General features: G+C 53.9%; 2 protein-coding genes across 3 annotated transcripts; one reads left to right on the forward strand and one right to left on the reverse strand.

The window, feature by feature from the left end:
* Positions 1 to 9,774, forward strand: DNAJA3 (DnaJ heat shock protein family (Hsp40) member A3). Its single transcript, XM_059484041.1, has 11 exons — positions 1 to 217; positions 347 to 480; positions 856 to 939; positions 1,479 to 1,691; positions 2,427 to 2,579; positions 3,409 to 3,556; positions 4,131 to 4,195; positions 5,028 to 5,156; positions 5,565 to 5,680; positions 5,964 to 6,061; positions 8,774 to 9,774. The coding sequence occupies exons 1-11, from the start codon at positions 1 to 3 to the stop codon at positions 8,794 to 8,796; spliced, it is 1,380 nt and encodes a 459-aa protein (XP_059340024.1). The 3' UTR covers positions 8,797 to 9,774.
* Positions 9,482 to 14,172, reverse strand: NMRAL1 (NmrA like redox sensor 1). Of its 2 annotated transcripts, XR_009419615.1 has the most exons (7): positions 14,025 to 14,172; positions 13,712 to 13,777; positions 13,266 to 13,504; positions 12,294 to 12,543; positions 11,680 to 11,870; positions 10,658 to 10,886; positions 9,482 to 10,403 (listed from the first exon to the last, which is right to left on the reverse strand). XR_009419615.1 is itself a non-coding variant. In XM_059484168.1 (6 exons), exons 2-6 carry the CDS (start codon positions 13,749 to 13,751, stop codon positions 10,716 to 10,718), a joined length of 891 nt encoding a protein of 296 aa, XP_059340151.1. In that variant the 5' UTR covers positions 13,752 to 13,777; positions 14,025 to 14,172; the 3' UTR covers positions 9,482 to 10,715. The 2 variants fall into 2 exon arrangements, 1 of the variants encoding a protein (XP_059340151.1); XM_059484168.1 differs by having other exon boundaries at positions 9,482 to 10,886.

Genomic DNA, 14,172 nt, shown 5'->3' on the forward strand with positions numbered 1-14,172 from the left:
ATGCGCGGCCCGTCCCCGCCGAAGGGTGCGCAGGCGCAGCGCCGCGCGCGGGCCAAGATGGCGGCCGGGAGCGCGTCGCGCTGGGTCGGGACGGCCGCGGGGCGCGGGGCGGGGAACGCGCGGCCGCCGCTGCTGCTGCTGCTCCGCGGGCTCCGCGCCCCGCCCGCCCGCGCCCCGCGCCGCCTCCTGCTGCTCCGTGCCGGGCTCTGCGCCGCCGGTGAGCGCGCCGGGGCCGGGAGGGCCGGGACGGGACGGTGGGGCGCGAGTCTTTTCCCCCGGCCGTGTCCCTTCCTCCAGCCGGCCCGGCCCTCCCCTCACGGCGGCTCCTCTCTCTCCTCTCCCGCAGGGACGAAACACGCTGCCGCCGTTGCCTCCGCCGCCTTCCACAGCAGCGCGGCCCGCTCCAAGGAGGATTATTACCAGGTGCTGGGGGTGCCCCGCACCGCCACGCAGAAGGAGATCAAGAAGGCCTATTACCAGGTGCGGCGGGGCCCCAGCGCTGCCCCTCCGCCGGGGCACGGAACAAATCCAGCCCCGTGCTCGGAACCGCTGCAGACAACGGGAGGAGGCACTGGGGAAGCTCAGCACATGGCCTTGGGGATCGCTTCCAAAGCATGGTCTGCCTGTGCTGTCATTGCTTGTCTCCTTCCAGAAGGATCTGGGATTGCTCAGGAGATCAGCAGCAGCTCCTGTAGTTCCTTATTTTGGGTTGATAAATGAAAATGAAGGGTTTTAGTTCCCGGGAATCCATCTAGTGAATGCCGGGCTGTGCCTGGTGTGTTTTATCCTGGCATGTGAGATATGCTTAAGTAAATAACTCCTGCCTGTCCCTAAGAGTTGGTTTTTGCTTTTTAGTTGGCAAAGAAATACCACCCTGACACAAACAAGGACGACCCCAAAGCGAAGGAGAAGTTCTCTCAGCTGGCAGAAGCCTACGAGGTAATAGCAGGATTTTATTGTGATGAGAAGGAGGAAAGACTAGAGCGTGGACGAGGGCAAACATTTCCTGTAAAACCATGGCTGGTTTTTGATGCACTTATATCTAGGGCACCTCTGTCCCAAGAAATTCCTTGGTCCAAGTATCTGATTTAGCTGCTTTGTGCTTTTTCAGTTTTCCCCTTCCTTAGCAGTGACTGGCATGGATGTCACTTCCATGGAATTATTGTCAGTTTAAATAATCAAAGAAAAAACCTGTCAGCAGGTTTTTGAGGCAGAGGGACTTTCACTGTGCTCCCTAAGCCCTGGTTTTTGAATCCAGCTGGTATAACAATGATCAGCTGTTTAATAGAAATGATTTCTGCTTTTTATAAATTCGCAAGATCTTGTCATTTTTCGGCCGATGAGCCTGGAATCACCAGGGAAGCAGCAGCTTGTCCCTCACTCCCATGGTGCTGAGAGCGGGCTGAGACCTTGATGGAGGGTGTGAGCCCGGAGCCAGGGATTCTCCTGGCTCCTGCAGTGCCCGTTCTTGCCCGCAGGTGCTGAGTGACGAGGTGAAGAGGAAGCAGTACGATGCCTACGGCACCGCGAGCTTCGAGGCCGGCGCCGCCGGGGCCGGGGCCGGTGCGGGACGGCAGTACTGGAGCAGCGGCCCCTCCATCGACCCCGAGGAGCTCTTCAGGAAGATCTTTGGGGAATTCTCAGGATCCCCTTTTGGCGATTTTCAGAGTGTTTTTGACCAGCCACAGGAGGTAGGAGGTGCCTTTATTTAGGAATGAGAAACTCAAAGTAGTGTCTCTCTGCAGCTTCTGTCACAGAGCGCTCTGGGAGCTTCAGCAAGGAGTTACTTCTGGGGATGTCAGTGTGTGAGTGTCCCATGGCATGGGCACAGTCTCATAGTTTTGCTCAGCTGTGCAGGAACACACCCCACAGCTCCAGACAGAATATTTTTTCTGGGCTTTTTCAGAATATTTTTTTCAGACCTACTTCTCTGGTGTTTGCTGACACCACCCAGTACTGCCAAGCAGTTCCATTGCTGCAGAGGCACAGTGTCTGCTGCAGCTTATTTACCTATGTCTGCTTTGATCTGTAATGCTAAAACCCACAAAATACCTTGTAACTATAAACCAGGCCTTCCAGCAATATGTTTGGCTGCTTAATTGGCTTAATTTTGCAACTTAATTAGCTTCATGTTGCAGTGAGGCACACCATAAAATCTGTCTTGTTCTTTGTGTTGCAGCTAAATGCTCCTTTAAGTGTTGATGGTTCATGTGTTGTCTTCAGAAATGTTTGGTGTTTGGTACTCCTGGTTTTACTAAAAATTACATTTTTCATATAAGCAGAATTTCTTCTTTTGATCAGTCATCTTTACTGAGAATTCTTGTTTTAAGCATTTAAATGTTTGGTATTTAGCCTGAACTGTTCTCAGTCTCTTTAAGACTCTATCACACCTCAGTCATGGTTCTATATCCATGTTTCCTGTGCAGTACATCATGGATTTGACATTCACCCAAGCTGCAAAAGGTGTCAACAAGGAGATTGTGGTGAACATCCAGGACTCCTGTGTGCGCTGTGATGGCAAAGGACATGAACCTGGCACCAAAGCTCAGCGCTGTCACTACTGCAATGGCACGGGCATGGTAAGTGCTGAGCAGACACCAGCTCTGTGCTTTCCCTCCTTGGGGAGAGTCCCTTCATTCCATGAGGAAAAACTCTCACCACACTCATCAGCTTATCTCAGGCAAAGCTGAGTTCACGTCAGCTTGATGCTAATAGGCGCTAGGAAGATTTTCTTTGTGTTAAAGTGCTGTGCCCTGCTGAAAGCATGAGCCTTCAGGCTGGAATTTCTGCTGCTGCACATCCCACAAACCATATGAATATAATGTAACTCTGAATGTAATGTATATGTATGTACTCTGAATGTAATGTATATGTATGAATATCATGTAGCTCTCCTCAGGCAATAAATGGGTATCTTTTGATTTGAGGGGTGGAGGAAGGTGGTGAAAACCCAAGGGTAATCATAAAATAAGAAGATGCAGGTAATGATGGAGCTGCAGGCTTTGGTTACCACGCAGCTGATTCCTTGTGTGCTTCAGTGCTTCAGTCCAGGGCTTAGTCACCATGAGGTTTCCTTGGACACTGGCAGTAATCCATGTAAATGGATTGTCCTTGGATTCATCAGAACACAGACATTTGTAGCACTGTAAGGAGCTTTGTTCCTCCTTGTACATCAAAGCCTAGACTTTGAGGGTGTTTCTGTGTTTCCCTTGCCCTCACCACCTGACACTGGGAGTAGTGGTGCTGTTCAGTGGAAATCAGCATGTGATGGCGAGCGGATTTCAGAGCCAGTGTCTGAAGGGTATCTGTGTCCTGACAGGCTGTGTGTGTGATCAGGGCTCAGAGGTGCTGTGTGACAAGCCCCATGTGAGCACTCCTCATTTCCCAAGGTGTGTTTGTGCTCCCCAGGAGACGATGAACACGGGCCCGTTCGTGATGCGCTCCACGTGCCGGCGCTGCGGCGGCCGCGGCTCCATCATCACCACGCCCTGCGTCGTGTGCCGGGGCACGGGGCAGACCAAGCAGAAGAAGACAGTGATGGTTCCTGTGCCAGCTGGTCAGTGGTGTACCTGTCTGCTGCTCTCTCTTAAAGAGCTCTAGTTATTTACTATCACTGCTAGGTGCAAACTGGGGAGCAGTGTAAGACCTTTTTTAAAGCAAAGCGAGTCGAGAGCTCGGCAATGAAATGGGCCAGTGATGAGATGGACCTTCTGGCCATGCTCTGCCCATCCTCAGCTTTGGTTCTTGCCTGGGTGATCCTAGGCAGGTTTTGAAGAATGAATCTCCAAAGGTTTTCTTGCCATGGGTGTGCTGATTGCCTTCCTCACCAGAGGGGAGAATTCAGTGGTGGGACTAAGACTTGATTCTTTGAGACCACCCTTGGTGAGCAGCCTGTAATTTTCCTACAGCTTGTGGAGGCTGCAGTGTTCCTTAATCCAATGCATTTCTATACAAAATTCTGTAGATACTGAATTAACAAATGTGTTGGGGGCATGGGGATCACCTCAGAAGTATAAACATGTGCTGACCCCTCCTGCTTTGGGCTGTGGTGGCCAGCTCTTGGGATTGGCAAGAGTTGTAGGCATCCATGTCATAACCCAAGGTCACATTCCCTCCTGTTCTGATTGCAGGTGTTGAGGACGGGCAGACAGTTCGGATGCCTGTGGGGAAGAAAGAAATTTTCATTACGTTCAGGGTATGTATCCCAAGCTGGTTTATGATGTAAGTTGGTTGTTCCCTTCTCAACTGCCTGGGAAAGGCCTGCAGAATGGGCAGAGGAGGAAGAGCCAGTGATCCTTTGGAACAGCTGAGGTAACATGATCCCTGTGAACTTTGTGACACAGACAGCAGGAGATCTGCATTGTAGCAAGGAGGGTAACTTTGAATCTGTTCATGAAGTCGCTGCTTGTTCCAGGATCAGGCCCTTAGGGTAGTGTGAATCAAAATGCAGAGTAGGCTTTTCATGCCTCCAATTTTTGACTTGGAAATGTGAGGAAGCTTCCTGCTGGCAGGGGTGGCAGAGCTGAGGAGAGCTGTGGGAGGTGCTGCAGGAGGCTGCCTGGTGAAGTGTCCCTCTGCAGATCCACCTTCAGGGCTGCTGTGCACCTGTGCTGTTGCTGGGTGTCTTCTCCTGCCACACACATCCCTGTTGAGGAGAAAATTTTTTTTATCACCTCTTTCATGGTGCAGGAGGGTTTAATTCTCTTCTAGATTGTGAGGCCACTGGAAAGGTGCCTAATTTCCTTCTCACTTTTGGCTTTCCCCTGTTCAGAGTGCTGACTTAGTGACATAGATAAACTAACAGCAGGATTAGGGAGGGAGTTCCTGAGGCAGGAAGCAGGGATCCTTCCAATCCTTTGGCTAATTCAGTTATGTTGAGATCTGTGTTTTACTGGGACACCAAATATTAACTCACAGTTCTTAACCATGCAGTTTGGGATGGTATACTTTTTCCTGAGACTATTGGGAGCAGTTTAGCAGGAGAACATGGTGTGCTCACTGCATTTTGGAACTGTGCTGCCCTGCAGGTTCAGAAGAGCTCTGTGTTCCGACGAAACGGAGCCGATATCCACTCGGATCTCCCCATCTCCATAGCCCAGGCTGTGCTGGGAGGCACTGCCCGGTGTCAGGGCTTGTATGAGACAATCAACATCACGGTGAGTGCCACTGCTCTGGGCATGGAGCACTGGGGCACAGCAAAGGTGGGCAAAACATCCCAAGTCTGCCAGTGTTCCCTTTCAGACTCCTTCAGGATTGAGCCTTGGGTAGTTTGTGACCTGCCTGCTCACCCTGGTCACAGCTTCTTTGCTGTGTAGGGACAGGGAAAGAAAGGGATTGCTGGACAAACCCCAAACTACAGGGCTACAAGCTGTGTGAGGTTCTTTACTGATTCCTACAAAAGCTTTTCCATCCTTACTGGCTTAGCTTTGCGATGTGTCCAATGCATATGAGAACTCTCCTATCCTACTTTAGAGCTTGTTGGAGAAGCAGATAATTTTTATAGCTGTGTAATTATTATCTAATGTTTAATTAGAGTAATAAATGTGACACCTTTGTGTTTATAGATACCCCCTGGCATCCAGCCAGACCAGAGGATTCGAATGAGTGGGAAAGGCATTCCCAAGATCAACAGCTATGGCTACGGCGACCACTACATCCACATAAAGATAAAAGTTCCTCAGTAAGTAGAGCTAAAACAAGTTCCTGTGAAGCCTTAAGAACTTTTCACAAAAAAATGTTGTGTAAAAGTTGTGTAAATTTCATGAGGTGAAATGCAGTGGGTCCTATGTCCCCTCTTCCACTGGAGATCATTCCTTACAGATGGCTTATTTAAAGAGCACATGGATTCCTGGTGTATTCATACACAATGTGCTCCAGTTCCTGCCCCCTGTGGGTGCTGCTGGGGGGGTTTGGGAGGCTGTGGGGGCCCAGGCCATCCCTGAGCCCGTGTCCTGGTGCCACAGGAGGCTGACGGATCGCCAGCGAGCCTTAATGATGAGCTACGCCGAGGACGAGACCGACGTGGAGGGCACCGTGAACGGGGTCACCAACACAGCCTCAGGTGAGTGAGCAGGGACACTGCTGCTCCTTCCTGGGCAGCTGCTGTGGGAGTGCACAGTGTTCCCTGGGCAGCAGGGTGAACCAGGGGCACTTTCAGGTCTGTGGCAGCACAGCCTGGTTAACAGAAGCAGTTCTGCTGTGATATTAACAGGCTGTAGCACTCAGCAGGGAGGCAGCTCTGTTCCAGTACTTACTGGGCAAATGTGTGAACAGAGAGCAGGCTCTGAGTACTCCAGGGTGCAGACAAGCTGTGCTGATGAATGCTTCCTGCTCCCTGCTTCCTCTGTGCCAGCACTTGCCTTGAGGCAGGAAAGCAAATGTGCTTCAGGCAAATTTCCTGTGTGATCCCAATCCAGTGTGCTTGTGAGCACAGCAGGGCTGCTTCTGGAATGCTGACAGGGGTTTCTGTTGGGCTGAGCTCTGGGTGTGTGGGGAAACCTGGGCTGGGAGTGTCCACTGGTGGCAGTGGCAGCTCTGATCAGTGGACAGGGTCCAGCATGGTGGAGGGGTGAAAGCAGCTGGGAGCTTTGTGAAGCTGCTCTCCAGCTCCAGATGGAAAACTGGGATTCAGCAAGTGTGTTCTAAGTTTCAGGGATGAGGTACACATGGTAACATAGTAAAGAATGAGCTTTGGCTACTGGAAAGCAGTTTTTTCTTTGCTTAATTGAAACAATGAACTTCTTAAAGCCTGTTGGATTTTGGTTTTGGTTTGAAACCCAACAGGGCATTTATGACTAGGGAAAGGTGAGAGTCTTTTGGAGCTGCTGAATGATCCCAGGATCTGCTCTACTGTGAGGAGTATAGGCTTAAGTGCAGGATCTGCCAAATACTTCCCAGTGTTCTGTTTTATAGTAATTATACATACAGAAAATATGTCTTTCCTATATTACCTGGGGAAAGGGCAGAGAGCTCTGAGCACTAAATTTCCATTCCAGCTTTTTAAAGGCATTTGTGTGCCAAAGAGGAAAAATAACCTCTTCAAGCTAATTTTTTAAATAGCAAACCTGCCAGTTTTTACCATGATGAAGCAGCAAGGTGAGTTAAAACAACGCCAGTAGGTTGCAGTGTAGAGTCGGGCTGTGCTGAGGGAGGCGTGTCCTGTCTCGGGATTTCATCCCATTGCATCAGTCCGAGCCCGGGGAGGCTGGGGAGCACCAGGCTCCGAGTTCTCTGTGCACAAAGAAAGCTCAAGGGGGCGTTTAGATCTTGTTGTTGATGGTTTTACTGTAGAAAAAAGCAGATTAGCAAACAGGTCTCCTTTGTTCTCATTTATAGCCACTTCAGAGGGACAAACAAATTCTCAGGACCTGTTCATACAGGACAATTTTAACATTCCTTATCTAGACAGTCTGAAATACTTGCAGTCTTTTTCGTTCCACATGAGTTAATTTTCTGCTTGATACTGTGTGAGCATTGCTTGCAGTGACTCAAATCAGGCTCCTGGGGTGGTTTTGCACTGCTTTGCAAGGACACAACTTTGAAATAGGCAGAACCTGTTTCAGGGACCACCAGCATAGATCTTTTAACCCTGGAAAGTCCTGGCTGGCTGTGATTGAGTTCACCATTTGTTTTTAGTGGCAGACTCTCAGTTCCAGTACTTGTTTCCAGAGCCTGTGGTGTGCCTGACTCAATTGTGCAGCACGAGAATCCCCTTGCCAGTTGGAGGGCTGGGGAGAGGGGAAGGGAGCAGCTCAGCACCTGTTTCAAAGTTGTGTTGTTGGGATCCAGGCTCTCCAGTGCTTCCACTGCAAGGGCTCCAGTCCTGTGTCTCGCTGCCAGGTGCAGCCCTGGACAGGAGGGAGCAGCACAAGCAGCTGCTTTCTCCTGGCCATTCCCTGTCCAAAAGAGCCCCCTGGTCCTGCTGGGAGATGTGTCTGACTGCAGCCCTTTGCTGTTTGTGTCCAGGTGGCAGGGCCACGGCTAGCGCTGACGCAGGCGGGGATAGGCCTGAGGCTCAGGAGAACAAGGAGGGATTCCTTTCCAAACTTAAGAAAATGTTTACCTCCTGACACCCCATCCGAGGTACGAGGTCTCTTGTGTTTCACTGTTGTCTTTCCCCCACACTGAGCACTTCTTGGGAGGTGGAAGCACAATAGCACAGCGTTGCTTCTCACTTAGCCTCAGGCCTTCCAGCCCTAGCTGTCCCCTGGGACCTGGAGCAACAAGCCAGGGATTAAAGTGCATTGTTGCTGCAGCAAAGAGCAGCACAGATGCTGGGTGCATGCTTGGGGAGGTGGCTGGCCTCCCCTGCAGCTCTGCTGCTGGAGCTGTCCCCAGTTCCAAGCACTGAGCTTGTTCCCTTGAGCTGGTCCCACTGGGACCGGATTCTGCCACACAAATCTGGGCTGCAGAGCTGGTGCTGGCACACTGGGGCTGGACTCACCCACCCCTGCCATGGGCTTACAGCACCAGGAGGAGCCAGCCTTTGTCACAGAGCACAGCAAAGCCCACCATGCATCACTGCAGTGCAGCTCAGGTGCTTCACCTGGTGCTGACCTCTTATGAGGGGGCACCAAGGCTTGGAATCATCTATGGCACACACAGTCTGGGATTCCAGGGGCTCAGCTGTGCATCTTTGCAGGCTTCAAACTGGCTGTGCTGTAGGGGTGACAGTGTGACAGCAGGCCAGGAGGGGAGGTGCTCCCAGAGTGGGCTGTGTGCTGTGTGCTGATACAGCCAGGAAATTGTAACCTTCCTCTCACTTCCACTGCAGGAAAGCGTTCTACTGGGAACTAGGAGCCAGCAGCAGCAGGTCATCCGTGCAGTTGGGGGTGAATCTTTTTGGCAGCCAGGCTCTGGAGAACACAGGATGTCAGTCAGCAGCACAGCAAGAATCCCAGCTGGAGAGGCCATGGACCACCGAGGCACCAACACAAACCCCACCCACTGTCCCAATAAATGGCAGTGAAGGAAAAAACCAGCTTAGCAGAAGTGTGGCTTTCTGGAGGCTGCTCCACAACCCTACTGCTGCTGGAAGCTTATTTGGTAAAAGCTAAAGTTGAAGTATTATTTAGAATCCAAACCAGAGGAAATGTGAAATAAATAGTCCAGCACAGAGCAGCAGTTTGCTGTATGGAGGCCAAGCCCACCAGCTGCTCACTCAGGTGCCCTTTGGAATGCCAGGTGTACTTGGTGAACTCTCCAGGAGACTTGGTGGATCAGGAAGGTCTAACCTTGACTTCATGACAGCCCTGCTGCCCTGCACAGCTCCAAGTGGAATCTCCCTGTGGCTGGGTGTTGTCTGAGCCCAGCTGGCCTGGCTCCCTCACAGCCCTGGGCTTTCTCTATCCTGCTGATTGCCTGCACAGAGCAGTGATGGAATCTGCACTTTGCCTCAAGTTTATCCCCCAAATAACGAAGTTACCACATAACTGCTGTTGCTTCTGGACTGGTACAAGTCGATCACTGAGCCCTTTGCCAGTTGGGGACAAAAATCTTTTATTACTTTAGTGCAACACCCGTAGCGTAAAGGATTGGTCAAAGCATCGTTGTTTTACTTGTGTGAGAGTGCAAGTGAGGTGGATCACTCCTTCCACATGGAGCTGAGCTCTTGCAGTGAGTATTCCATGGTTACTGTAGCCTGCTGTGTTTGTGATACTGTGCAGGTACCATCAGCCACATACTAATCAGTTCAACACCAGTTCAGCAGGGACATGCTGTAGTCTTGCCCTTCTTAATTTGCTGAAATAAAGCACGCGTTGCCTCCTGATTAAACTTCTGTAAAGTGATTCTGTACCCATGTAAATAAGATGGACTTCATAAAGATATTTAACACGTGCTGTGCCTTGCTGCCTTGTCTGCTCTTCCACCTGCTCTGTCACCCCCTTTCCCTCCCCTCAACAGGAATGAAGGTCTCTGGGACAAGGAGGGGACAGGGTTGGATGGCTCAAGCATTGCTAGGGGCTGGGATTGACTTTAAACACAAAGCTGCCCTATCTGAGCAGTACTTTAGGCACATGAGGGGGAAGGGGCTTTTCCACTGAACCTTGGACAGTCTAGAAGAAGCTGAGTTTTATCTCAGCTCCTTGGGACAGTGACTGAAATTAGCTCCAGGAGCCCAAGGACCAGGGCCAGGGCTGTGTGGTGAGGAATCAGGCTCAGCTTTTCTGTTACACTCACAGGAAGTCACTGCAGTCCCTCCTTCTGGGGTGACACTAAGCCTCCATCTCTCCAGTGGCTCACCTGCAGGGCCCAGACCAGATCCATGGAGAAATCCCTGTCTGCTGTTTGCTTAGGAGCCTGCAGCAACGGATACCTGCCCCAAAGGCACTGCCTTTGGGTACACACCTTCAGCTTCCCACGTGGTGCCAAATGCTCAGAGCTGCCTGGGAAAGGAGGTGATCCTGGAAAAACAAGCCCCCACCACCCTAAAACACTCACAATGACTAAAGCAACACCTCCCTGCGCACAGACTGCAAAGGCAGCACTTCTGCCACCCCTCTGCCTGTGCTGTGCAGCCCTTCCTCTTGTTCTAGCTGCCTAAATAGCCCCAACCACACTGCAGGAGCACACAATGGACCAGCAATGGGCTGAGCTCTGCCAGCTGGGGCAGATCAGCCTCTCCCCGAGGCACTGCTGGGAAGGCAGCACACCTCACCTCAGCCGGGTGCCCTAGCTGCTGCAGAAAGCAGGGAGGCAGAGGAGGGAGGGGAGGCTCAGAAGGCGTTCTTGTTGTCCCCCACCCACTGCTGGAAGGTTCGGGCCCTGGGGTTCAGCTTCATGGTCAGGGCCACGCTGCGGTCGGGCCTCAGGGCGTAGAAACGGAACATGGCAGCCAGCTCCTTGGCCCCAGGGAAGTCCCGCTTCTCGTACTCCTCAGGGGAGATCTGCCAACAGAATTGGGGCAAAAACTGTCTCAGCCTGCTGGGCTTCCCCTCAGCCTGTGAGGGGATGTGATGAGGGTTCTGTTACAGCAGCCTGTCACAGCATTGCCCCTGGTGCGGAGGGCTCTGCAGGGCACTTTGGGGTTGGGCAAAGGAACAGCCCAGCCAGCCTAGGGCCACCCCCAGCTCTGGCACAGCTGGCCAGGGGCTGGAGCAGCTATGAGGGAGCCCTTCCTCACACCAGAGCTGTGGCTGAGGGGTTCCAGAAACTGGGTGGTCCAGGAGGCAACTCAGGTTGGCACCTGGCACCCCAAAACATCCTGCCTGAATCAAAGGGTTTGGTTCACTGCACTTCTGAGAGGGCACAACCTGCAGAGAGCATTGGAGGGGCTTTGTTTCTAATGAAATGCACTTTACCACACCCCTCTTCCATTGTATTGGGTGCCTGAGGCACAACTGAACTGCAAACAAAGATTACAAATAAGTCACGAAGGGGCAGGGAGTGGTCAGGGTGTTGTTAACAGTGACACAGCACAGAGGCCAGGTCTCTTGTAATGGTGACACAGCAAAGCCCTGGGGGAAGCCCTGCTGAAGGGAAGGGCACCCAGCAGAAACCTGTTGTGTAAGTGCCCATCCCTGGCTCCCCTGGATATCTCCCAGCCCGGTTATCCCTCAGAGCCAGGCCCAGACGTGCCCAGGTACATCTGTGTGCTCAGTGACAATACCAACAGGGCAGTGTCACTGCTGGGCTGTGAGTCCCTCAGGAACATCACCCACACCAAGGGACACTTCCTACCTTGCTGGCTGTCACAGTCTTGCCCGTCTGCTGGGAGAGGATGGCAGCATACTCTGCCTCGGTGAGCTTGCCCGTGCTGAGTCCTATCACCTGGCCAATGTACTCCCCTGGGGACTTCAGCAGGGAAAGTACAACGGGCCCAAGGTCCTCCACAGCCATCCCATCCATGGGGGTGTCCCCCATGGGCAGCTCTGTGTGGAGAGATTGATCCCAGCTGCAGTGCAGCCCAGCTCTGAGCAGGTACAGCAGTTTTCAGTCTCTGGATATGAGGTGAGGGAGGGATGAGAGCATGGCAAGGCAGGACAGCAGGGCTGAGCTAAGAGACCTTGACAGCAGAGCAGCACCATGAGTTGCACCACAACCTCCACCATCCCAAATGCAGGTACTTGGGGTGTGTGTTCAGAGCTGCTCTGGCATCTGCAGAACAGCCCTCAGCACCACAAACAGGCCCAGCATCCTGGGGATTTCCTGCAGGCCACCAAAGAGGTCTGAAGACCATCATGCAGCTTCCTGTGGTCAAGCTGGGAGAGGCCTCTTCACCCTAGCAGCCCAGAGCCCTGGCAGTCTGTCCCTGGCACAGCGGGACAGTCACAGCACAGTGACCCACAGCTTACCCAGCACAAGGGCGTCTCCCTGCGGGGCCTTCTGTGGCTTGAAGATGGAGAGGAAGTTCTCAAAGTAGAAGGGCAGGCGGATGATGGTGGTGGGAACCCCGATTTTCTGGAAGTGCTCCTCCACCACGCCTTTGCCATCGAAGTGCAGCACCTCCAGCCGGCCCCCTGTCAGCTGCTGCACGTTCTCCAGCCCACTGAACACCACGTGCTGCAGGCCCTGGCGCTTGGACAGATCAGCCAGACGCCGTCCCTGGGCCAAGGGGAAACCAGCCATGAAGAGGGGAATGGGACACCCCCATCACCCCCCTTCCCTCTGGGGAGGATCCAACTCCCACCAGCCTTCAGCTGGGAGTGAGTCATCCAGGTGGAGCTGAATTCTCTCCTTACCCCGTCCTACTTCAGAAAGACCACACACCCTCCAGCTTTGGAGCTTGCTGCTCCACCAAACACGCAAGCACCAGCATAAAGAACCTGCCTGGCTAACACACCTGCCCTAAAATATCTTATCTTTTGTTTGCTGCCATCCAGGCATGGCCACTCTGCCACCTTGCAGTATCTGTACTGGTGTGAGCAACACCCTTGGGATCTCTGATACTGCAGGGTTTTGGCCCCAAAGCTGCAAGCACAGAGAACTACAGGTCTGCAGGCAGTGACTGTCCCAGCTCTGCCCCTGAAGGCTCTGAGGAGCCAAGTGTTCTCACTCCTGCTAGTCCAGCTCCCAGGAAATGCTCTCCATAACAAATTTATCAGCTTCTGAAGGCATCAGACCCTGAAGCCATGCAACTGTGAGGGAACAGAGAACAAGTCCTGGCTTTGCAAGAACGGGGACCTGTTGTTTGGGAGGCCTTGGGGTCTTCTGGACTGGCTACTCAAGTCATCAAAGCTGCCACGGATGCTCCAGGAGCTGTCCCCACTTTGTCCCCACTGCCAGATGATTCTGCACATGGTCCCAGTTAATGTCAGGGCAGGTACCTGCTCGATTTCCTTCTCCTTGCTGCAGTGCTCCCAGAAGTTGGTGACAATAAAGGCTCCGTAGGCACCGGCCAAGGCCCGCTCCAGCGACGCCTCATCGTCCTGATCTGCCTTCACCAGCTCGGCTCCCCTGCGCCTCAGCTCCTCCGCCTCCTTCTTCCTGGGGCTCCGCGTCACGGCGCGCACCTTGAAGCTCCCATCGTCCAGCAGCGCCCGGGCCACGCCGCCGCCCTGGGCCCCTGCAGCCGGGAGCAGCCGGTCAGGGCGGGCCCCGGGGCTCCGGGATGCGCTGGGACGGAGCGGCCCGACCGCCGCAAGCGCCGAGCCCCGCTCGCTGCCCGCACCGCTCACCCTCCTCACCCACCCCGGCCGCTCGGGCATCACCGGCACCTCCGGCCCTCCCCGACGGCCTCAGGGCACAGCCCGGGCCTCTCCCGCGCACTCACCGGTGGCCCCGAACACCACGATCAGCTTCTTCCCGGCCATGCAGCAGCGCGGGCGGTGCCGGGGCTCTGGCAGGGCGAGAAGCAGCGAGGTCGCACCGGTCCCGGGAGGGAGGGAGAGAGGGAGGAGGGCGGGAGCGGGGCGGCTGAGGAGCCATCGCGGGTCCCGGGGGGCAGCGGGCGGGCATGGAGCGGGGCGGCTGAGGAGCCATCGCCGGTCCCAAAGAGCAGGGAGCGGGGAGAGAGCGAGGCGGCTGCGGGGCCATCGCCGGTCCCGCGGGGCAGCGGGCGCGTCTTCCCTCACACGGCTCCTCACCTCGGCTCCAATCGGCTCTGCCCGGCTCGGTTCGGGTCCAGTTGGCTCCTCCCGGCTCCGTTCGGCTCCGTCCGGCTTCACTGGAGCTGCGTGCGTCCGTCTGTTCGGCGTGACCCGATTGTGTTCGGCTTCACCCGACTGCGCTCGG

This window comes from Ammospiza nelsoni, chromosome 17 (assembly GCF_027579445.1).
Source record: "Ammospiza nelsoni isolate bAmmNel1 chromosome 17, bAmmNel1.pri, whole genome shotgun sequence".
Lineage (NCBI taxonomy): Eukaryota > Metazoa > Chordata > Aves > Passeriformes > Passerellidae > Ammospiza > Ammospiza nelsoni.

Excerpts from the sequence above, each read along its gene's own strand:
- DNAJA3 (XM_059484041.1), top strand. The coding sequence starts at position 1 with ATGCGCGGCCCGTCCCCGCCGAAGGGTGCGCAGGCGCAGCGCCGCGCG. Across the intron at positions 481-855 it reads TCAAGAAGGCCTATTACCAG|TTGGCAAAGAAATACCACCC; the intron begins GTGCGGCGGGGC and ends TTTGCTTTTTAG. Across the intron at positions 4,196-5,027 it reads AAATTTTCATTACGTTCAGG|GTTCAGAAGAGCTCTGTGTT; the intron begins GTATGTATCCCA and ends GCTGCCCTGCAG.
- NMRAL1 (XM_059484168.1), bottom strand. The coding sequence starts at position 13,751 with ATGGCCGGGAAGAAGCTGATCGTGGTGTTCGGGGCCACCG. Across the intron at positions 13,505-13,711 it reads CGTGGTGTTCGGGGCCACCG|GGGCCCAGGGCGGCGGCGTG; the intron begins GTGAGTGCGCGG and ends TCCCGGCTGCAG. Across the intron at positions 10,887-11,679 it reads AGACTGTGACAGCCAGCAAG|ATCTCCCCTGAGGAGTACGA; the intron begins GTAGGAAGTGTC and ends TTCTGTTGGCAG.